The sequence below is a fragment of the Macaca thibetana genome, chromosome 3 (assembly GCF_024542745.1).
Source record: "Macaca thibetana thibetana isolate TM-01 chromosome 3, ASM2454274v1, whole genome shotgun sequence".
In the NCBI taxonomy this organism is placed as follows: Eukaryota; Metazoa; Chordata; class Mammalia; order Primates; family Cercopithecidae; genus Macaca; species Macaca thibetana.
The window spans coordinates 47,383,680-47,408,344 of record NC_065580.1 but is presented as its reverse complement, the minus strand read 5'-3'; the positions used below and the strand labels follow the sequence as shown (position 1 = coordinate 47,408,344).

General features: G+C 41.3%; 1 protein-coding gene across 6 annotated transcripts in view; it reads right to left on the bottom strand.

The window, feature by feature from the left end:
- Positions 1–24,665, bottom strand: part of DOCK4 (dedicator of cytokinesis 4) — a 475,353-nt gene that overhangs the window by 14,062 nt on the left and 436,626 nt on the right. For all 6 annotated transcript variants that reach the window (XM_050782626.1, XM_050782628.1, XM_050782623.1 and 3 more), the window contains 10 exons: positions 21,538–21,679; positions 19,984–20,150; positions 16,873–16,959; positions 8,288–8,464; positions 7,366–7,449; positions 3,387–3,506; positions 2,914–3,035; positions 2,467–2,587; positions 456–537; positions 196–305 (listed from right to left, as the gene is read on the bottom strand). In XM_050782626.1, coding sequence (XP_050638583.1) covers positions 196–305; positions 456–537; positions 2,467–2,587; positions 2,914–3,035; positions 3,387–3,506; positions 7,366–7,449; positions 8,288–8,464; positions 16,873–16,959; positions 19,984–20,150; positions 21,538–21,679 — 1,212 coding nt within the window. The remainder of the gene's footprint in view (positions 1–195; positions 306–455; positions 538–2,466; positions 2,588–2,913; positions 3,036–3,386; positions 3,507–7,365; positions 7,450–8,287; positions 8,465–16,872; positions 16,960–19,983; positions 20,151–21,537; positions 21,680–24,665) is intronic.

Sequence of the window (24,665 nt, the reverse complement as noted above, 5' to 3'; positions counted from 1 at the left end):
AAGAAAAAAAAGAAACACGGCTCAGGCAGAAATTTCTAACCATGGGCAGCAGACAGAAGTGCACTCTTCACCAGGTGGATTGGTCTGACAATGCCCAGCCGCTTGCTTTCGGCAGCTACCATGTGTTTCTGCAGAGATATGTAAGCAATTCCAGAATCGTCCTTGTTTTCTAGTTCCTCTACCCTACAAGGATACCTGCGAAGGCTCCACGGGTGTTGGATAGATGGCACTGCATGGTCTCTCTCTTGGGGACAGGCAAGAGTTTTCTCGGGAATGTTTGTGTTTGTCAGACAACAAAGGAGAAGCTGGGAAGAGAAGGAGAGAGGAGCATCAGCATGGTAGTGGTGCTGCACCTGTTTGGAGAAGAGAGCCTGAACGCGTGGCAGCTGGCCATAGTTCCCAGGACTAGAATGTTCTCTGGGTACCCTTGGTCTTCCCCACACTCTGGCACTGACCTCTGGCACTCGATGGAGCAGAACTTGTCACATTAGGTGAAGCCGAGTGAGTAGAACTCAAGCTTGAGGTAGATGGACTTGGCTGGAAACACACAGGGAGCTATTATCACACCCTGATTAAAGGCTGCCCACAACACTGACATATTTGAAACAAAATCATCAACTTTTTTTTCAAATCAGCAAAAAGTCCATTTAACAATATAGAAAAATCTTAGTAACTTAGATTGACAAAGAAGTCTGCATGAATTAATAAAAAGTCTGAGATTTTGACTCCTGCCAAAGGAATGCCTTCGTGTTAGATTCAGCTACACACTGTGACTTTGTACCAGTTAGCAGCGCATTCCTTGGTTGAGGTGTAAGTAGACAGACTTCTAGCCTAGGGCCCCAAAATAGGTGGGTATAAAATGTGCCTTATAAAAGGCATAAAATGTGCCTTCTCGTTATCTGTAAAAGTAAGTTCGACCGGGCATGGTGGCTCACGCCTGTAATCCCAGCACTTTGGGAGGCCGAGGCGGGCAGATCATGAGGTCAGGAGATCGAGACCATCCTGGCCAACACAGTGAAACCCCGTCTCTACTAAAAATACAAAACAAAATTAGCCGGGCATGGTGGCGGGCACCTGTAGTCCCAGCTACTTGGGAGGCTGAGGCAGGAGAATGGCATGAACCCGGGAGGTGGAGCTTGCAGTGAGCCAAGATCGCACCATTGCACTCCAGCCTGGGCAACACAGCAAGACTCTGTCTCAAAAAAAAAAAAAAAAAATGTTCAAAGCATGAATTGGGAAATATGTGTTATGCCCCTTTTTCAAAGACAGTGGTGAGGAAAATTTCAGCTTAGTCTTACTGAACTATCATAAATGCCATATTAGTAGTGTTTAAATAAAATGGTTGCAGGAGTTATACTGGCTCTAAAATTCCTAAAAACTGCATTTTTCTTGTGTTTAAAAAAAAAAAAAAACTTTGGAAACTTTCTGATATGTACATAAGTAAAGAGAATTTTAAAACAGACCCTCAAATTGTGTATTTTTTTTTTTCTTTGAGACAGAGTCTCACTTTGTTGCCCAGGCTGGAGTGCAGTGATGTGCTCTTGGCTCACTGCAACCTCCTCCTCCTGGGTTCAAGCAATTCTCCTGCCTCAGTCTCCCGAGTAGCTGGGATTACAGGCGTGTGCCACCATGCCCGGCTAATTTTGTATTTTTAGTAGAGATGGGATTTCACCATGTTGGCCAGGATGGTCTCAAAATCCGGATCTTAAGTGATCTCAAGTTCGCCCACCTCGGCCTCCCAAAGTGTTGGGATTATAGGCATGAGTCACTGCACCTAGACAAATCATGTCGTCTTAAAGAACAAAAAGCCATTTTGGAATGCTAAGAGGGGCTGGGCGCAGTAGCTCACGCCTGTAATCCCAGCACTTTGGGAAGCCAAGGTGGGTGGATCACTCAAGGTCAGGAGTTTGAGACTATCCTGGCCAACATGGTGAAATCCCGTCTCTACTAAAAATACAAAAATTAGCCGGGCGTGGTGGTGCACACCTGTAATCCCAGCTACTCATGAGGCTGAGGCAGGAGAACTGCCTGAGCCCAGGAGGCAGAGGTTGCAGCGAGCCAAGATCGCACCACTGCACTCCAGCCTGGGCGACAGAGTCAGACTCGTAAAAAAAATAAATAAATAAATAAAAAGGCAAGCTAAGAGGCAGCTAGTGAGTGGCGACACACTCTGAGAGTCCCGGACTGCAGAAGGAACTTGGGGCAGGTCTCAGAGCTGAACCCTGTGCAGCGTGCCTGGGCTTTTCCATCGCTTGCTGATGTTGTCTTAGAGCGATGGGGCAGTTTTAAGAGAAACGTCTTTGTAGACTCTAGAGACCCATAAAGCAAGAAGAGTGTTTAAAGGTTTGTCCTTAAGCCAAGTTCTTGCTTGTTGGCCTGTTCATCAGCGCAGCAGAATGAACAGAAACACTCATGACTGAGACAGAAAAGGAATAAACACAACCAGACAAAAAGCTAATTAAGTACCTGCATGTTAAAGACTTCATCAGAGCTTTCTGATTGCCCTGTAATATTGCTTACTTCAGCAGAAGCTTGTGAGGACAGTGAGGAGGAAGAATATCGGTTGACAGCTGGGTAACTTAATGGGCTGTTTCGGGGGAAAAAAAAGGACATTAACTCAGTCTCCAAATTGTACTTTATCATGTGCTAGAATGCTATGAAACCAAAGGGCGGGGGGAATATATCCCATTTTGTTTTCTCCTGTTTGCCTCAATATAATCAAATGTTTGAGTTTATTTATTTCTCACGCTGTTGCTGTTTCACCAGTGGCAGATGTCTGCAGCTGCCTCGTGGGTTAGTTATTTCATTAAGAAATAGCATATTTGACAAATTGTGCCATAAAGAATGAGAGAACCACTCCAGATCATCTTGTGGGTGAGGCCAAATTGTAAGATAATTTGGAATATGACTTACCTGCGTCTAGGAATTACCCTGGTACCATCTGGGCTCACAGAGGCAGGTGCTGAGTTTCTACACACACGAGGGCTTCCATTAGGAAAATGGACAGGACTGGCTTGCATACAAGCAGAGAACTCCTAAAGATGTAGTGAAGGAAATATCTCATTACAGTAATGATATGGGCAAAATTACTGATGAGATAGGTTAGCATACTAGACACACATCCTAATTGTCATCAAATCTTTACATAGGGAGCTATTAAAGCAAGTTCCAGAATTATTTGGCTTTTCCTCGCTTACATTTGTGTTTTCCCAAAAGGAAAGTCTCGCAAATAGCAGACAAGGCAATTGTATTTGAGGGCTCCCTGGTAAAACAGTGCAGTTTGGTAGAAAAACCAAAAGATGTCACTATTGGATATATCATCATCCCTTTAACAAGCAAACGGCAGTGGTCAGGCTGCCCCGCCATGGACACCTAAGTGTACATACCTGTATCCCTAAGCTCGACTTCATCACGAAGAATTGGTCGACCAGCTTTTTGTGAAGGGGTCTCATATCTTGAGGTACAAACTTCTCATGCACGGCCAAACCAAATTCCAGAATCTGTGCCTTAATTAACAATATAAGGAAAAAACCTCACATCAATGACTACCTCTCACTAAGTGCCTGCTATGGGCCAAACACTTTACTATGCATTTTGCTTACATTACTGCTAATCCTCTGCCTCTGACAAGGTAGGAACAGCTGTCACTTTACAGGTGAAGAAAAACTGAGGATCTGAAAAATCCTTCATGGGTAAAAGACAAATGGGGATTAGAACTTGGTTCTGATTTCAGATTAATTTTCCTACTCCCCCAGGCTTCTTTCCCACGTATTTTAGATCTATAATTACAATGCTTCGTAACAGTTACGTGTCTTTTGGACCTCCTTCTCTTCCCAGGGTGGAGAAGGAATAGGGGTGGGCACTGCTCCCTGTTAAGAGGGCCAGCAATTTTCCCCTAAGGATCTCTTCTTTGCATGGCATCCTCTCCCCCACATTTTCCTTCTCTCTCCCATCGGGTTCCTCTGTGCTCATCCATCCCTCCCACAGACTTTCAGAATCTGCCAGGGAGGATGGAAAAAATGAAAAGGAATTCTATGACAGTTTCTATGCTTCTTGTTTTTGTTTAAAAAGATTATTCCTGGCCAGGCGCGTGGCTCACCCCTGTAATCCCAGCACTTTGGGAGGCCAAGACGGGCTGATCACAAGGTCAGGAGTTCAAGACCAGCCTGGCTGACACAGTGAAACCCTGTCTCTACTAAAAATACAAAAATTAGCCAGGTGTGGTGGCATGTGCCTGTAGTCCCAACTACTCGGGTGGTTGAGGTAGGAGAATTGCTTGAATCCGGGAGGTGGAGGTTGTAGTGAGCCAAGATCACGCCACTGCACTCCAGCCTAGGTGACAGAGCTAGACTCTGTCTCAAAAACAAAAAACAAAACAAAAAACCAAAAAAAATTATTCATTTTCACTTATAATTCAACAAGACAGCAGGTCCTACTTAAAAAACTTTCCTGCTGTGAGGATCCGAAGAGATGAAGGTAAACATTCAACCTTTCTTTGTTCAACCATCAATAGCGTGTGATTCCTTTGATTTGAGCAGCAGCTGTCTTTTGTATTTAAAAAATGCCCCCCATGCTAACATGGTCAAAAGGACAAATTTCACAGACTGGGAGGAAAATGAATCCTACATCACTACAAGGTTTTGTTGTTATTGTTGCTGTTTTTAATCTTTGCAGCTTGTGAAGATTTTAGGTTGAAAGCTCAGGTCAAACAGGACTGACCCTGGCGGGCTGGGGCATCCAGCACCTTCCCTAAGGGACAGGGCTCTGGATGCTGCCCACTGCCTGCACATTTGCGTAACAAATATCAAGGATGCCTTTGAAAGGCACAGTTGGAGTGAAGTGTGTCTGAGGCATAAAGGGAGAGGCCACATCTGTGATGAGGACATGGAAGGAACGTAGGAGGTGAATCTAAACATAGGGGCCCCCGTCTTCTCCATTTTAAACACTAGCGTTAGGTGACTTCCCTTTTGTTCACAGATTGTTGCAAGTTGCAAGTGTGCTGGGAAGCAGACTCCAGCATGGAGATCATAATGTTTATAAGGGTGTACCTTGGGATTGACTGATGCCTGTCAGGGGGAGGGACAGAAGCCGGACTTGACAAGAAAAGAAGTTGGGCTGCACAGCAGTCCTGTCAGCTGCTGCCAAACCCAAGGGACCTCTGGAACGTTTTTAAACATTTATTTGTATTTTAATCTTTTTAGAGACAGAGTCTCTCTCTGCTTCCCAGGAAGGAATGCAGTGGTGTGATCATAGCTCGCTGCAACCTCGAACTCCTAGGCTAAGATGATCCTCCCACCTCAGCCTCCCAAGTAGCTGGGCCTACAGACATGCACCACCACACCCAGCTAGTTTGTAGGTTTTTGTAGAGATGGGGTCTTGCTATGTTGCCCAGGCTAGTCTTGAATTCCTGGTGTCAGATGATCCTCCTACCTCAACCTCTGGACCTTTAATGGTCTGTTTGAGTTGTCCTGTGTTGGGCCCAAATGGCCAGGCTTTCTATTGCTTCCTCAGTCTGGGAAGTGCACCACTGAGAAGGTAGCAACCTTGGGCCAAGTGGCTCTCTGCAGCCAAGGCAATCCCTGAAGGGCCTGACAGCTGGAGATGTCTGTCAATAGCCACATTTCCTGCAGCTGAGGCAGCGTAAGGCTGTCCTGGAAGAAGCATTGGGGTGGTGCATGTCCCTGTCCTCTAGAGAGTTTATCTGAACTACTTTGCAGAGGTCCAGAGAAGGATGGTGCCCTCTCCAGTCCACCTCCCCAGAGAGATGATGAGACTTGGCCAAGGTCACATTGACAGTCATATGTGCACTGCTTGTCTTATAATAGAAATCTCACATTTCCTAGGCCATGGCTCTTTCCACGAGGTTTCAGGAACATAATCAAGCAGGACATAGAAGAAATAAAGGTTCCCTGGTTTTATTTTTCTTGGGAGTCTTCTTGATGCTGAGCTACCATTTAATTCTGGGGAAATAATTCAGTCAGGCTGAATCCAGCAGATACAGTCCTGGGGTGAAGTGAACCATTCATAAGAGGTAAAACACAGATCTTTAAAAATCGATGAAGGTTAAAGTCATTGCATAATTCTAAGTATTGGATGACCTAAACTGCTCACTTCTAGTATCTACAAACACCCAGAGTCACATTGGGAACTTGACTTATTCTTTATTTCCTTACAGATCAGCTTCAAGTAATTCTTCTCTGTCTTCTATGGCCACCTCTTTCCCTGCAGTATTAGGTTTTGTGGACTAAGCCTACAGAGCATAAAAAATGGATGAAAACCAGACACAACCTCATCATTTTCTAATCCAAAGAGCATGCTTTACTTATTAATTTGGCATTATTGAGTAGAAACAGATGCCTTTGTCACATTTCATCACACATATTCCGCTTTTCACAGGAATCAAATGTTTTTATTTCCTGTTTAACACAGGCTTCCAACCATGTCTCCTACCTCAGAGGTTTTCAAACCATTTTCAGGCTGAGAGCTGTCAATAGGGACACAGTAGGCAACAGATTACTCCTTCCAGTTATTTGTACTTGACGGTTCCAAATAAATAAAATAAACCACGCTTCTCTGGGGTAGAAAATGATGAGTTGTATCTAGTTTTGTCCATATCATGTAATCTATAGGTTTACTTTGCAAAATACGACACTGCTTTAAAGCAAGGTCTATTGATCGCCCACTTCCTTATTATAACGCTTACGTAACAATCTCATTCATTCATGCACTCATATTTGGAGTTGGCATCAAACCTACAGCAAGTCTCTAGGAGGAGAATGTTCAAAGAATGTTTTAAGAGACCACATGAAGCTGTTTGTTTCACAGGTTGAGCATCCCTAATCCAAAAATTGAAAATCAGAAATGCTCCAAAATTTGAAGCCTTCTGAGTGCCAACATGATGCCACAAGTGGAAAATTCCACACCCAGCCTCATGTAATGGGTTATAATCGAAACTTCATGCACAAAATTATTAAAATATTATATAAAATGACCTTCAGGCTATGTGTGTCAGATGTATATGAAATAATAAATTTTGTTATTTGACTTGGGTCCCTCTCCCAAGATATCCCTTATGTAAATGCAAATATTCCAAAATCTGAAACACTTATGGTCCCAAGTATTTTGGATAAAAGATACTCAACCTGTAACTGGCTGCCATAGTCTACTCATTGTTAAATTAATTTTTGCATCCCAGTGGGAAGAAAAAGTAGAAATTAGCAAGTTGGGATATATTACAGGAATCTGTGACCCTTGCTTGCCCGCTTCAGTTAGACCACTGATGCAGGAAACCATGCAGAGGGGGCTCTAGGTAAGCGAGCACATATCCAGGCAAAATAGAAGGGGATTGGCTTCTGCTTCACTTACCTGCTCAAGCATCAGCTCTCTTAATCGTGCAATTTTCTCCCCATCTTCAGGGTGACTTAAGATATATTCTTTGACAAAGAATGCCTAGTAAGGGAAAGGAGAATCAGTCTACTTCAGTGGAGTTACAAGACAAGTCAAAGACAAGTTGTTTTTAAAGACCTGGCATCTTTATGGAAATGACACCATTATAAACCACATTTTGGGACAGATGGGCTGATTACGAGCGTAGGTGGTTGGTCAGAATGGAAACATAAGAATTGTTAAAGGAAGATCAGTGATTGTACAATAAGTACCCTTGGTAAAATAAAGAACAAACCCAAATCAATAAGCTATATGGCTTGTATCCTAAAACAAACTGCCTTAAGATTCAGTGTGACCCAGATGGTGGCCTTACCTTCCAGGGTACTGTATCTTTCTGTTTAAGAGAGCAGATGAAAGGTCCACTTAAAGCATCATCTAAGCAAGATTGGTCTTGTCTTTTTTTTTTTTTTTTTTTTTAATTGGGATAGGATCTTCCTATGTTGCTCAAGCTGGTCTCAAACCAAAGTGCTGGGATTACAGGTGTGAGCCACTGAGCCCAGCCCAGATCAGACTTTTCTATGCCCATGAACTTCTTTGCTTAGAGAAATTATTTTAGGTGGATATTTATTAAACAATCCTAACGTCCTTTCTACTTTTATTCATGCAAGAATGAATACACACACACATTTTTATTATCAAAATATAACATGTTGGGAAAATGGAGTTACTGGGCAATTACAAATGACTGTATGTTTTGCTCTGTTTAACAAAGGACTCTGTGTCAATTGCAGCCCTGTGTTTGCGTGCTGATATGGGTACACAGTCTGAAAAAAAGATTCATGAAACCCTGAGAAGGGTTTCACAATTGAAAACTTTCTCTGAAACAATACCTAATCCTTACCTCTTGGTACCTGGAAACACCACCATTAACTGCAGCATCTATAACTCCATTCAGGCACATCGTCAGGGGATTAATATTCTGCATCTGTCTTGTCTGACACTGACTAATCAGAGTCTTTAGTTGCTGATTCTTATTTTCCAGCACTTCAATTGCATTTTCCAGAGGACTCATTTCTACCTGAGAAGCAAATGAACATAAATATATGTTGAATTTGTGACATTCAAGAAGAAAGACAAAGTAGTTTATCCATGTTCTGAATTATCTGCGCTCCCCCTTGGCTTCCATCAATATCTCTACCAGGGGCCATTCTGTAGAATAGACTCAAGTGGGATGTTCATTAGCAAGGTTTGGAAAGGGTAAGGTAATTATATTTATTCATTGAAATGTGGTTTGGATAATCATCAATTCTATATTAGCACTGCAACAACCAATTTAATCCTTAAAATAATATCCAAGCATCTCATGTCTTTTAAAACCAGTTTTTTTTTCTTTTGAAGGGTTAAATATTCAGAGACCCTGAATATTATCACCCTTCTCAATGCTTATTTGATACAAAGCACCATGGGAGATATAAAGATGCATTTATGGATCCTCTGATGTCAAGGAGCTTTCAGCCTAGTTGGGAAGATGGGACATATGCCATATGAACCTCATATGTATATATAACAGCACCATAAGGTGGCACAGGATGGCACACAGTTGGGAATTATAGAAAACAAGATAATATATACTGCAGGATCTATTTGTTGGAAAGCCAAATAGAATCATAATGACTTAAAAATTCCAGGCTGTATGGAGGACCTAATTGTGAAAATGGTAAAAGTGCTCTTCAAATGTATGTCATTGGGATTGCTATTGCCATTGACATTTTCCTTGAAGAGAAGGTCTGCCAAGCTCTCAGCAATCAAGTAATTCAGGATTACAATAAGCATATTTAAATATTGGTTCATGCAGGCAAGGAAACAAATTAGAATTTTTAAAGGTCACTTAGATCATCTTAAACCAACACTGAAAAATCCTAGAATATTAAGACTGAACATTCATCAAAGAAACAAAGAGAAGGGAAGATAAGCAAGAACATAGAAGATTTTGTAACATGTGTAACCATCAAAAAGCACATGTTCAGGGTTTATAAGGACTCTTAAAAACCAATAAGAAAAAGGTAAACAACCAAATAAAAAACGAGCAAATGAATTAAACAGTGACTTACAAAGGAATAAATTCAAATGGCCAGTAAACAAATAATGAAAAGGTGTTGGGCCTCATTTGTGATCAAAGATGTGAAAAATACTACTACAATAACATACTACTAAACACCCACTGAAATAGTAAAAACAAAAATGACAACAGCAGATGAGAGTGAGATTGTGAGCAACGGACTCTCGATTACTGCTACTGGAAGTTTAAGTTGGTACCTTCACTTTGGAAAAACAGGTGAAGATATATATAGGGGTGTGTGTGTGTATATCTATATCTTATGATTCAGAAATTCTAGGCATATAAGGAAAAGTGGAGTAGGAGGTTTTTGTATGTGTATACCAGGAAACATACAAAAATGTTCATAATCTCCAAAATCCATAAGTCCATTGACAAGAGAATAAACATATTGTGATATGTTCATGGAATGGAATAGCATACAGCAATGAAACAAACTTCAGTCACATGCAATAACATGGACAAATACTACAAATAACACTGAGTCAAATATGTCTCAATAGAACACAACTAGTATGTTATATAAAGTTCAAAACCAGGTAAAACTAAATTGACTTGTTTAGAGAGGCAAATAGGTGATAAACTAAGCAAGGCAATGGATACCATAAAAGTCAGGATAGTGACTACTTTTTATGGTGAAGATGGAGCTATAATTGAGAAGGGGTGCATGGGAGGCCTGCAGGATACGGCTGGCAATGTTCTGTTTCTTTACCTGAATGGTGGAAAATGGGTATTTACTTTCAGATTATTTGTAACAGTAAATCTTTGTTTTATGAACACAAAAGTTAAACCATAAAGGAAGTCTGAGAGCTCTGAGTAACTGAAAGTTAAAAAGTAAGCAAAACATCTTAGAACATAGAATGGTGGTTCCCAGGGGCTAGGGGGAAGGGGAGAAGAGAACTGCTGTTGAGTGAATACAGAGTTTGAGGTTTCCAACATGAAAAACTTCTAGATACCTGTTGCACAACAATGTATATATAGTTAACACTACTGTACTGCACACCTAAAAATGGTTACAATAGATTTTATGTACTTTTGGCTATAAGAAAAAAGCAATCTTCATCTTTGTAAATTCAAATGCTATTAAAAATCAAATTTTCTAGAAAGTAAATAAAACAAGATATAATAAACATAGGCAAAATACAAACGACTTGGAAAATATTTCCAACATGAAGGATAGACAAAATGTTAGTATTTTCCAAATACTGAAGAGACAAAGGATATGATTGGTGCATTCACACAAGAAAATAGAGTACATCAATATATGAAAACATATCTTCACTCAGCATTCAAAAAATGCTGAAACAAAACATCCAACCCCAGTATAATTTTGGTCTATTTGGAAAGATTAAAATATACAACACTTAGTGTTGGAGAAGATACTAGGGAAATAAGTATTCCTAAGACTAGTTATCCCCTCTAGACAGGGTGTAAATGATATATCCCATTGCTGATCCATGAATCAATGGTTACAGTGAGGATACTTTTGATTAATTCACTTCTAGGGAAATCTAAGGGGACGGTCAAAGAAATGTGCAAAGATATGTGATATAGAGTGTTCACCAAGAATTACTTTCCTCCATCCCTCAGATTACAATCTGTAAATACTGTTTACCACCAAAATGAATAAAGAGTCATTGGAGAAATAGCTGCTTTCAGGTCTAGGGCAGGAGACGTTCAAGTGATCCCAGACCACCTGTCTTACCAGGAAGTCCTTCAAGTATCTGGGAGGCAAACATGAAAGTATCTGGCCTGTGATCCATTCATTTTCTTTACTGGGGAATGTCCTTAGGGGACAGAAAAGACAGGTGACTATGTCTTATCTCTTCGTCAATTGAACCTTCAAGTAAACAGACTAAAAATAATTGCTAGAGGGAAGAGATGTTATCTACGGAATGCCCAAGAGGGAAGTCCCCAGTCAAAGGATTTCTTTAAGTAAATAAACCAGAAGCCGTGAGGCATGATTACAGAATGTCCCTGAGAAGCTTTACAACTAACTCTCTGGAGTAGAAAATGGAATGTTTCCTAATTGACACTTCATAATTTAAATGTGCTTCTGAATGAGGAACCTTGTGAACCTCACTTAGGGACTCCACCTATAATTCTGAATTATTACTGATGTGGGGAAGAAGGACCTGGCACGCGTGATGTCTCAGAAATCTCACTGCTTTATCTGAGCATCCTGCCTGCCTTGAAATTACTAGCAAAGCTTGATGCTGGGAGGGGTCACTGAGTCCTGTGTGGAATTTGACAGTCAGATCCTGTGTGTTAGCTCAGTAACAAAGACTACTTGGATACTGTGAAAAAAGACTCAGGAGCCATTCTGATGAGGCTTCCAACAGGCAAAGATGGAACATTTTGAAATTTAATAAGAATAACTGCAATGGATTAAAACAAAACAAATATGCTTACATCCATGAGTTACTAATGATACTACAAACAAAACCAACCAAACAAAAACCCCTCTGGTCGCTTTTGTAGAATACAGCATTATCTTTACTGTACCTCAGGGTAATCAAATATTTTTTTTTTTTTTTTTTTTGAGACAGAGTCTCGCTCTGTCACCCAGGCTGGAGTGCTGTGGCCTGATCTCAGCTCACTGCAAGCTCCGCCTCCCGGGTTCCTGCCATTCTCCTGCCTCAGCCTCCCGAGTAGCTGGGACTACAGGCGCCCGCCACCTCGCCCGGCTAGTTTTTTGTATTTTTTAGTAGAGACGGGGTTTCACCGTGTTAGCCAGGATGGTCTCGATCTCCTGACCTCGTGATCTACCCGTCTCGGCCTCCCAAAGTGCTGGGATTACAGGCTTGAGCCACCGCGCCCGGCCTCAATCAAATATTTCGTGAGAGGACATTTCTGTTTACAGAAGTATTCCAATGAGTAAATAAACATGAAATGATAAAATATCACCATTTTGTGACCCATAAAAGATTAATAGATCTGGTCAATGATCACCAGTGGCTGCCAGCATCACACACACACACGACAACCAGTAGCACATAACACCAAGTATGAAGTAGTCTTGTAAAAATAAAAGCAAAACATTTCATCAAGTCTTTAGTTCTAACTACCAATTTACAAGGAATACAGGCGACAGAGAAACATGTTAAATGACTTCACTGGGATGCAGTCTGCAGAATCCACACGTAAGGAAACATTTCAGGATAAACAACCTAGTTTCTTCAACAAAAAAAAATAAGGAAAGTGATGCAAGGGGAAACGTATAGCTTGAAAGAGACTTAGAAGACATTTCAATCAACTGCAATGCATGGCCTTTATTTAAATCTGGATTCGAATAACAGAGTAAAAATAAAATTTTTCTTTCTTGTTTTGAGACAGTCTCACTTGTTCTGTTGCCCAGGCTAGAGTGTAGTGGCGCAATCTTGGCTCACTGCAACCTCCATCTTCTGGGTTCAAGCAATTCTCCTGCTTCAGCCTCCTGAGTAGCTGGGATTACCGGTGTGATCCACCATGCCCAGCTAATTTTTGTATTTTTTGTAGTGACAAAGTTTTGCCATGTTGGCCAGGCTGGTCTTGAACTCCTGACCTCAAGTGATCTGCCTGCCCTGGCCTCCCAAAGTGCCAGGATTACAGGCATGAGCCGCCATGCCCAGCCTAAAAATATATAATTTTTCTTTAAAAAAAGAGACAGGGTTGAGACCGTCACTGAGGCTAGAGTACAGTGGTATGATCATAGTTCACTGTAACTTCAAACTCCTGGGCTCCAGTGATCTTTTGGCCTCAACCTCTGGAGTAGGAGGTTGCTAGGACTGCAGACATATGCCACCATGCTGGCTAATTTTTTAAATTTTTTGTTGAGATGGCGTCTTACTACATTGCCCAGGCTGGTCTAAAATGCAGAATAAAAGATTTGGTAAAGTATGAATGAACACTGTACATTTTATGGTCAAGGAATTACTGTTAATTTTTAATGTGACAATATTTCAGGTTTTTAAAAATAAATATGAATACTAAAATATTTGTAGATGAAGTGATATGACATCTGAGATTTACTTCAAAAACAGTCCAGTTGAGAGGGAGCAGGTAGACATGTAGATGAAACAAAACTGGCCTTTTTGATGGCTGTTGATGTAATGATGGGTAAGTCAGGTTCATTATATCATTATATATTTTCTCTATTTTTGTATGCTATAACTTAAGTTTTAAAAGGTCACTGGCTGCGAAGTACAAAAGAGACTCCAGGGATAAGGGTTGGAAAGCTAATCTTTCAGGAGGCTACTGCAGTAATCAGGCACTAGGTGGCGCTATCGGTGGGGCGCTGAGGACTGGTTAGCTTCTGGGTATACAGTATTTAGAAACAGGCACATTGTTTTCTGATGGGCAGGATGTGGTATGACAATATTATCGTGATCTTCAGTTGGATTTAAAAAAATTATTTATGGATTCTAAACTATAAATGTTTGTCTTGATTAAAAGTTTTTAATGAGCTTAGTTTTTTTTTTTTTTTTTTTTTTTGAGACAAGAGTTTCGCTCTTGTTGCCCAGGCTGGAGTGCAGTGGTGTGATCTCAGCTCGCTGCAACCTCTGCCTCCCGGGTTCAAGCAATTCTCCTGCCTCAGCCTCCCAAGTAGCTGGGCTACAGGTGCGTGCCACCACGCCCAGCTAATTTTTTGTATTTTTACTAGAGACAGGGTTTCACTGTGTTGGTTAGGCTGGTCTTGAACTCCTGACCTCTGGTGATCCACCTGTCTCAGCCTCCCAAAGTGCTGGGATTACAGGTGAGTCATGGCATCTAGCTGAAATGAGCTTATTTTTTAATCAGGACAAAAACACTTTTTTGGGTTTTGAAAATAATAAATAAACTACAGAGGAAACAACAGTTCAAAGGCATTGATATCTTCACAAAAGTTGATAAGCCATTGAGGGGGTCTATGAATTAGACAATAAAGGTCCCCAATTTCATCTGAAACCTTTGGTGCCATATGTTTCAGAATTAAGAACTTTTCAGATTTTAGAAAGGCAGTATAGGGCCATATATGGTATATTATAAAACCCCCAGCAGGATCTAGGGCAGGTTCCTCTAATCAAATGCATTACATTAATAAGGCCGGGCATGGTGGTTTATGCCTGTAATCCCAGCACTTTGGGAGACAAAGGCCAGAGGACTGTTTGAGCCCAGGAGCTTGAGACTAGCCTGAGCAACATCGTGAGACCTCATCTCTACAACAAATCAGAAAAGTAGCCAGTTGTGGTGGCACATGCTTGTGGTCCCAGCTACTTGGGAGGCTGAAGTGGGAGGATCACTTGAGGCCGGGAGGTCAAGGCTGCAGTGAACCATGATCGTACCACTGCACTCTAGCCTGGGTGACAGAGGAAGATCCAGTCTCAAAAACAAAAAAGGAAATACAGTATTTCTACAGTGAAACACATGAACCTTCACACTAAGTGAAATACAGTTAATAAATGGACTTGCATTAGAAAAGCTTGGGTGTATTATTAGCAAATGAGCTTTGGAGTCAAATGAAAGCATCTCTTGGTTTTCAGACATTGGCATCTGCAGATGAGGAATTTCAATTCAATGTGATATACTTGTATTGAGTACCTACTACCTGTCCCTGTTCTTGAAGACCTTCTACACTAGAAGTTAAACCAGGAAACCAATAGCTTTAATCGATAGTGAGGACATTCTAGGCAGCAAGAACAAGAGAAAAACACAAAAGCTGTTAAGAGTGGGCTGTGTTCAGGGAACAAAACAGTTGAGTTTGATTTGTTCTATTTGACAGAACATAAGATTACATATTCTAATAAAGTAGGCAGCTGATGTTTGAAAGGTTGTGTTTAGTAATGCTCCTTTTATCATTATCAGCATGCTATTTTTTATTAGCATTGTATGTGTGTATGACATTTCCAAGGGCTAGGACCATTGGTGAGACTTCACAGGATTTAATGCTCTGGGTAGTAAGTAGCTAAAGGCTCTCTGAATCATTAATGCAGCATGGATGACTAAAAACACTTCTCTAAGTTGGACCCATGCCATTCAGCGGGAAGCATAATAAGACTTTTTGAGCACTGCGTTTAGCAGTCTCCCCTCTTCCATGGAAGGTACCAGGGCACAATGTGTAAGCAGCCAGTTTTTGGGGACTCTGGACCTGAGACTGGACAAGAATACAACTACACTGATGTAATCTGCTGAATAGAGTTCAATTTTAATTTTCAAATCCTTAGCTTAATTGAACATGATAGGCTGAGAATAGTTTCAATGCTGAGACATTTCAGGTAAGACAATTCTTGAAAAACAATTTGGTCAGGAGCTGTTCTTTCTACTGGATTGAAGGAATAGCCTTGTGACCTAAATAAGGTATGAATTACATTATATTTGTACAATTGGCACACTTCCTATCAGAGAACTACAGCGATCAAAAGGGTGAGATCCAGGCTCAAAAACGAATGACAAACACATTATTTCTGCAGTGAAACAAATGAACATTTCCACTAAGTGAAATAAAATTAATAAATGGCTATAATGGATGTAGCAAGGAAGGCTGTGAGACTGTGAGACTGTGAGGCTGTGGCTGACATCGAGGTGCTGTCAGCTGGAAGAGCAGCACAGACAGCTGGGTGGGGGTCCCACCCTGGATGTGGCTGCCTTCAGCTGCTGCTCTCCCTGCTCTCCACAACTGGGGACTCGAGCTGGGGTCACATTTTACAACCTGAGGGTTCTTGGGAGCTGTGGTTACCAGGTTCTGTAGCGGTACCCACTGTAGATCAGGACTGCTCAGAGAGATTAATATGCTGCCATCCTTTCTACTGGGAACTGTAACAACACGGACCTACTGTGCATCGGGCACTGGGCAGAGACTTGACATTAGCCGCCTTCAGCCTATAAGAAAAACATAGCTAGAAGAGATTAATATAACTGGCTTTGGAATCAGAAATATCTGCGTTGGAGTCTCTCTTCAACATCTTGCTATGTGATCTCTGGCAAAGGCTTTTGACCTCTTGTCAAACGTTGCAAAAACAGGAATAAGAATATATACCTCATAGCTTTGATACGATGATTAACAGAAAGCAGGTAGCATTAGCACTGGTCTGACACAGTAAGCATTGAAGGTCACACAGCTATAGCAATTAGGAGAGCTGGAATTCCAAGACTCCTAACTCAAGGGCCTGAGTAGTTTTTTTTACATGTAGCAAATTGAGTTTTCAAGGAATCCCTCCGTCTGGATGCATTAGGACAATATTAATGTTTACCTTCTCAGCTTGGTAATAGCAGCCAATACTATAAACATTCACTATTTTACTATGAGTGCTTCCAGAGAATCTGGGTCAAAGGAGAAGTAATGAATATATGGCACCAACTCTAAGTGAACAACTGAGATGAGAAAGTGCTTGAGAATAAGCTCTGATCCTTACCACTTCACGTTTTTCCACTTCAAACCAGCGAGAAATGCCAGGCAAACTCTGCACCAAGTATAATGACGTTCTCTCCACCCAGAGACTCTACAAAACAAAAAGCACATTAAGTCCCCCAAGTTGCCCTTCTTTCTAGCTACTTCCATGACTAGTGTTTGTAACCCACTGTTACCAGGTTTTCCTCATTCCCATCAGCCTTTCTTTAGTCTTCATTCAAGCACTCATGAAACTATCACAGTGAGATATTGCTGAAGCTGATTTTAACAATTCCACTGTATATCATCAAGCTTTTTTCCATGTGGAATAAATGAGCTCCTACTTCAAACAGCAAGCTTAAAAATACAAAAATAGGCTATATGTTATTTTCTTTGCTATTTCTCCAAAATTCTAATTCAAACTCTCTTCACTCCTTAACATCTAGCCATTTATATGTAGAGGGGTCAGCCAGTCAATGTATTAGCCAGTTAGTGTAAGATTAGAATAAGAGTCCTAGGGGAAGCAAAGGCTTTAGGAACCACACAGCGTGATCTATGTTAAAGATGAGGACGTGGCCGGGCGCGGTGGCTCATGCCTGTAATCCCAGCACTTTGGGAGGCCGAGGCGGGCAGATCATGGGGTCAGGAGATTGAGACCATCCTGGCTAACATGGTGAAACCTCGTCTCTGGTAAAAATACAAAAAAATTAGCTGGGAGTGGTGGCGGGCACCTGTAGTCCCAGCTACTCGGGAGGCTGAGGCAGGAGAATGGCGTGACCCGGGAGGTAGAGCTTGCAGTGAGCTGAGATCACGCCATCGCACTCCAGCCTGGGTGACAGAGCAAAAAAAAAAACAAAAAAATTTTGAAGACACTAAGTCTTAAAGCAGCAATGTGACTTGTTCAAAAGCTATACTACCAATAGCGCCAGCACTAGAGCCTACCCACTAGGACCTCTGACTCCCCCTCTGTTGCTGAATCTACTGTGCCACATTTTCTTGTGCTTGTTTGAACTGCTGTTAATAGAGGCAAATCTGTATTTTAGAGCCAGGGCTGCTTCTGGCCAGGACCAGCAACCCCAGGACATGTGAAACCATGCCGCTTTTGGTACGAGCTGCTGTTGATGACAGGTTTCTTTTTTGTCAACCAGGTTTTAGTATCTATGCCTCATCTTTCTTACTTAAACCAAGTATATTCCCAAGAGGATAATACACTTTACAAAATTCCTGAAATAGTGCCATTTACTCAAACCACCACCACCACAACAAAAAAAATGGAAGAGTTTCTTTGGGCCAGCCAAGCTGTGCTGAGATGAATAGGACAGAGATCCTGTGACAAGAGCTCGCAGTGTTCTGGTGCTGACAGGGAGGTAAGCAGATGAATAAGAGCTCAGAGTGAAGAGAAAGGGATGTTCAAGGCTCTGGGGGCCAACAGAGGGGGATGCAGGCGCACACGCCAGCCTGGGGGAGGAGGACAGCAGTTCTCAGAGGGGGCGATGCGTGAGCTGCATTCTGAGGAGTGAGTAGGAGTTTGCCAGGAGGAGAGTGGGGGTAGCAGTGCTGGCAGGAGAAGCAGCTTGCGAAAGGGCTTGGCGGGAGAGGAAGAAAGAAGCCGAGTGTCGCGGAGGCTGAGAGGGAGGAGGGGTGAGTAGGTTGTGGTGGAGATGAGGCTTCTGGAGGGGCAGTTTGGAGCCAGATTCTGAGGGCTATAAAGCACAGGAATCAGGAGCCAGATTTATTATTATTGCTTTTTAGGGAGATTGCTGCACTACTGATACAGATTTAAAGTGACAACCACAAGGAAATGTAGTATGGTGGAAAAAACAATGAAGGAGTCACAAAATGTGAGTTCTAGGACTGGGGCTACCAGTAACTAGAAGGTGACTTTGAACAAGTCAATTGCCTGATTTCAGTGGATTTCTGACTATGTTTTAACTAAAAGCAACTGCAAGAAGAACTGTATCATCAACTGGCTATATCTTTAATTGATTTTGGAAGGCACAAAGAAAAATGTAAGTTTCCAGAAAAAAACAAGAAAATGAGCATGGATCTTGTTAGTACTATCCCATTGTTGTTTTCCAGTGGGCTCCTTGCCTTGGTATTTAGCCCATTAAATCTCCGGGCACAAGGGACTGCTCTTTATTCAATCCTGTCATAACTGCAAAACCTTCCCCTTCTGATCTCCTCTGGGTTGCGAATGATTCCTGGAAATACTTCCGGGAGTACTGGGAACAGACACAGGCAGAGCTGACCAAGTGAGTTAACATGAGACAATCATGTTAGGAGCACGTTTCCTAGCTTAAGCAGGGAACATCTGTGATGAAAAATGGTAAGCCAATTAACTCACAAAAATAAGCTAATTTTGCATTCTTCGTTTAGGTACGAAATAAACTGGGGGGGTTTCACTATATCATTGTTTGCAAAGAAAGGGGCAGACTCTAATGTATCTAGTGAATAATCTTGCCCCTTTTCTGCAGTGGGGCTATGAGAAACCTTGCCCCTTTCTGGCAGAGAGGGTGCTGAAGTAGGAAGGTATGTTGGAACTACTGAGAGCAGAGAACTCAACACAGGCAAAGAATCCAAGATTTGCTTTTACTCGGAGTCCTGAGAAGTTCTGATTACACACTGTTCCCCCAAGAACAAGCAGCAAAAGATGGCACATAACTTACCCACCGTACCAGCAGTCTACCCAACTGTTCTCTGTCTTTAGGACCTCCTTTTCTCTGCTCCTTATGTATTCTTTATTCATTGAACTTTATGTGAAAATAAACATCCCAAGGTTCCCACAGTTGGTTCAACATAAATGAATGAGAGGACTGACTTCAGCCAGGAGTTCTCAAAGACTGGTCTAAGAACCACCAGCATTAGAATTGTTCCAAAAAAGCTGATTTTAGGATCTCCTCCCAGACCAACTGATTCAGAATTCCTGAGCTGGGCACCAGAAATCTGCTTGGTTAGGGAGCACTCCATGTCACTCTGATACACGTGGAGCTGCAGAACCACTAGACTAAATGATTTATATAGTCCCTTCTGTTTCTGTCACTTGACACTATTCTGAGTGAATATTTACCAAGGGTTGCACCCCAAGGGGCTCGCAGTCTATCTGAGGAGTTAGCATGTAATAAGAATTGCATGGTACCTTGAATTCATTCTCTTTATCTTTTGTGCCTTTGTGAAATGGTCGGTCATAGCGGAATTTCCAGATGTGATTCACTTTATAGAAACTTTTGATGTTGTCCGGAACGCCCTCTCTCTGCAGGACTTCCTGGCTCTCCGGAATGGGGGTCACAGCATATATCTGCAAATCTAGGATTAACGAGTCAAGGAGAGAACCTGACTTGGCAATCCATGGAAGTCTGGCTCGGGCTGAACCATGGCAGAGAGAAGAGGATGGGTAAGAATCTTCTGTTTCCATTTCAGTTGAAGTCATTTAAAAAATTACCAAGAAGATGCCAAGAACTCAGTTCTAGCAAATCATGTCTCAAACTACAGGTCTTGAACTAGTTCTAGGTAGGTGAAGTATCAGCTTGAAATTTCCATGACTTAAAATTTTCATGACCTCTGAATTTAGATATCACTAATTTGTGTGTGTGTGTGTGTGTCTGTGTGTGTGTACGTAGACGTGAATGGTTTGGGCCTTAGGTACTCAGGATAATCCTAATCCTTGTTCATGAGACATATCTTAGTCTGTGCATGAGCCATTTAAATTTATTGTTTGCTGATAATAACATGTAAATACCTATGCAACCATGACCAAAGACAGAAACTAGAACATTGACAGTGACTTCCACCTATCTGTGTGATTTTCTGTGTCCCTAGCCTTCCCACATCTGTGATAACTTCTCTCCCAAATCTTGTATTCATATGCAGGGTGTTTAGTTATAGTTTATATTTTTAAAAATTACATTAAAGGGGTATCATATTAACTTGTATATTTACTTCCTTCTCTTCTTATCTAAAGAAAGATAGCAAAATATTTTTCCTATGTGCTTTCTTGCATGTCTTGCATTTTGGTTTCTGCTTTGAGATGGTATTCACAATTGTCAGTGGAAGTTTTAGGTGTTTTTTAAGACCATCAGTTTCAGGAAAAGGCAGAGGGGTTCAGAAAAGAGTGCTGGGGTGAACTGCCTTTGTCTCTAATACCTATATAATTTCAGCTCAGTTGTTTGTGTTAAGACAATAAGAGTATGAATTATACAACAATGATTAAAGGCTGTTCAGGATGCCATAGCTAAAAGCCCCTGAAAGATACTGGAGTAGCTCTTTCTTGTGCATTCCTCATTCTAGAAAAAAATTATCAGGGTCGGGGGAGGGGCAAATAATATGTGCCAGTAAGCATAATACTATGATTTTCTTGAACTTAAGCAGTTTCCACAGGATATGTCAAAGGAAATTTATTCTAAAGGAAATCACTAGAAAGGAGCTTTAAAGGCAGGGTGAGCTATTCAAGAGGTTTAATTAAAAGGGAAAAATTCTTTCAAGAGAGTTCTTTCAACTGACATCATCATAATAAATAGAACAATTAAGTTCTATTCAGAAGGAGTTAAGCTAAAATTAAGACGATGGAAAAAAGGGAGCAGTAAGGATGTGGCTGTTGAAAAGGGACTGGTGGCTGAACAACCTTGCATGAAAATGCTCTGCAGCTAAGAGCCAGTGCAATCTCACTGAGTCCAGCCCTTGTAGGTGCGGATACACTGAGCTTCTGCCTGGAAAATGGTCTCATCGGGCTGGTTGGCATGCTGCATGGCGATGGCGTGGGGGAACTCGTTCAGCATTCTCTGTTGGAAGGCTTCCAGCCTCTCGTAGTCATGCCCTCGACACACAAACTCCTTATTCTGGAGATGAAAGCAAAAAAGAAATTAGGGCTATATAACGGAGTGGATTACAGACAAAGTCAAAAAACATGACACTGGCAGTAACTGACCACACGCCTCATACCAAGACGCTCTAACAAAAAATACGTTGGAACAATCTGAAAAGTTTGCCCAATTGTTAAAAATGCAGATAAAGATCATGAGTTCACTCTCTACTGCATTTCATAAGACCCAATAGAATGCCTCACTCTTTCTGGTTCACTTGCATGAGGCGCAAAGAGGATTCTCAGAGCACCAAAGTATAAAAACAAAACACTTGTATTCCCTCTAAATGTTAATGAGCACATGTGTAAAGATTATTTTTTTAAAATACATATGAAATTCACATGGGTAATTTTACAACGTGGAGGAAAAGTAAATTTGTTGTCTGCTTTTTGTGTGTGTGTGTGTGTGTGTGTGTGTGTGTGTGTGTGTGTATGAGTATTCTGCCATTCATGATGCTCTCCTTCAGGAAGAATGGTGAAGGTTATTTCTGAGGTAGGTTAAGACAGCTGGAAAGATGGGAAGGTTTCCCAAAAGTACCTGAATGATCTGATTAGATAATGATGGATCTGACATTTTAATGGTAATGAAGTTGTAATTGAGCACAGTCATTGACGAAGCACACTGCACGTGTCATTCAACTCATACAAGCTTGACAGGTAGTCACTGTCCCCTACCCCACCCCATTTTATAATTGGGGAACCAGGGCTGAAAGTCTTTTTTTTTTTTTGAGATGGAATCTCACTCTGTTGCCCCAGCTGGAGTGCAGTGGTATGATCTCGGCTTACTGCAACCTCCATCTCCCAACTTCAAGCAATTCTTCTGCCTCAGCCTCCCAAGTAGCTGGAATGACAGGTGTGCACTACCATGTCCAGCTAATTTTTGTACTTTTAGTAGAGATCGGGTTTCACTGTGTTGGCCAGGCTGGCCTTGAACACCTGGCCTCAGGTGATCTGCCTGCCTTGGCCTCCCAAAGTGCTGGGATTACAGGCGTGAGCCACCACGCCTGGCCACGGCTTAATGTCTGGAAATACTTTGTCCACGTGTACTAGATTGAAATTCTGGTCTGAGTCCAGACCCTGGGCTCTTTCTAAACTGAACACGGCCTAGTGTACGCAGGAAAAATGCCTAGGAGCTACCAAGACCAAGAAAGCTTGCGGGATCTCAGGCCTTGGAGATCGTCAAGTTAAGGGGAGATCAGTTTGGGGCCTAGAGAGCTGAGGCCCAGGGTTTTCCATGTTGTCCAGCTCTATGAGGTTCTTATGTAAAATGCCGTAAAGAGGAACTGCAGGCCACAGTGAGGGAGTAAGAAACAAGTCATGGGCAGAGGCTTAGTTCTTCCGCAAGGAAAGGGCAGCTGCAGGCAGGCAGAGGAAATGCAGCAGGAACTGGGCTGGATAAACTACCTCGATTCCCCACAAACCCCTAAATAAATCATGATCTTTTGAAAAACACAAGGTTAAGGCAGACTCTACCTATAATTGTGGACCCCATACAATTCTATATTTAAAACTTTCTAGATAGAAGTTACAATATCTGATGCTGTATTTTAAAAATTCTACTCAAAAGATAATTAATTTGCTTGATAAAATAAAAGACAATACATCCCTCTCTGCCTATTACAGGAGCCCCCAAATAAATATTCAAATATCCTAGTAAATGAAATATATTTTAAAACAATGCTTATACATAACAGTTTGTAAAAATCGGGGCATTTGCTCTAAGAATACAGGCGTTCAATGCTATTAAGAAGCCATTTTAAAATAAAATGAAATTTTGGCTGATATTTGGGACTCCAAGAAATAAAGCATCTTCCTTATCAGTACTCTTTTTTTTTCTGAGAAAAACATAGCTTTATTGAGATATAATTCACATAAAACAAAATCCACTTTTTAAAAATGTGCAATTCAGTGGTTTTTAGTATATTTATAAAGTTGTGCAAACATTAACAAAATTTAATTTCAGAATCTTTTCATCATTATCAAAAAGAAACCCTATACTCATTAGCAGTTACTTCCTATTTTCCCCTTCCCCCAGCCAATCACAAAACGACTTTCTGTTTGTATGGATTTGCCTGTTATAGAATTATACAATGTGCTGGCCTTTTGTGACTAGCTTTTACTTAACATAGTATTGTTAAAGTTCATCCATTTTGTAGCACATATAAGTATTTCTTTTCTTTTTATTGCTAAGTATCATTGCATAGACATGCTGTATTTTGTTTACCCATTCATCAGTTAATAGACATTTGGGCAGTTTCTATGTGTTGGCTATTATGAATAATGCTGCTATGAAGATTCAGGTGCAAGTATTTGTGTGAATATGTATTTTCAATTTTCTTAAGCATGTATATAGAAGTAGAACTTCTATGTTAGTATTCTTTAACCCATTTTCTTTTCTTTTTTTTTTTTTGGAGACAGGGTCTCACTGTCACCCAGGCTGGAGTGCACTGGCTCAATCACAGCATACTGAAGCTTTGACTCCTGAGCTCAAGCAATCCTCCTGCCTCAGTCTCCCAAGAAGCTGGAACTACAGGCGCATACCACCAAACTGCTTTTTTATTATTTTTAGTAGAGACACGGTCTCACTATGTTGTTCAGGCTGGTCTTGAACTCCTGGGCTCAAGTGATCCTCTGGCCTTGGCCTCCCAAAGTGCTGTGATTATAGGCGTGAGCTACTGTGCCCAGCCAAAAGTAACCTGTTTTCCATGAGGGGAAAAATCCCTACTTAGATCATAACATTGTATAAATGTATTTGAGTTCTAAAAATTATCTTGGAAATTGATCAAACAACAAAAGACTTCTGGCCTCAAGCAATTCTCTTGCCTTGGCCTCCCAAAGTGCTGGGATTACAGGTGCGAGCTACTGTGCCTGGCCAAAAGGAAGTTTTTAATGTTGATATTTGTTTGCTTTTAAATCCAAGAACAGACTAGAATCTGATTCCTTAAGAAAAAAGGTCAGGCTCT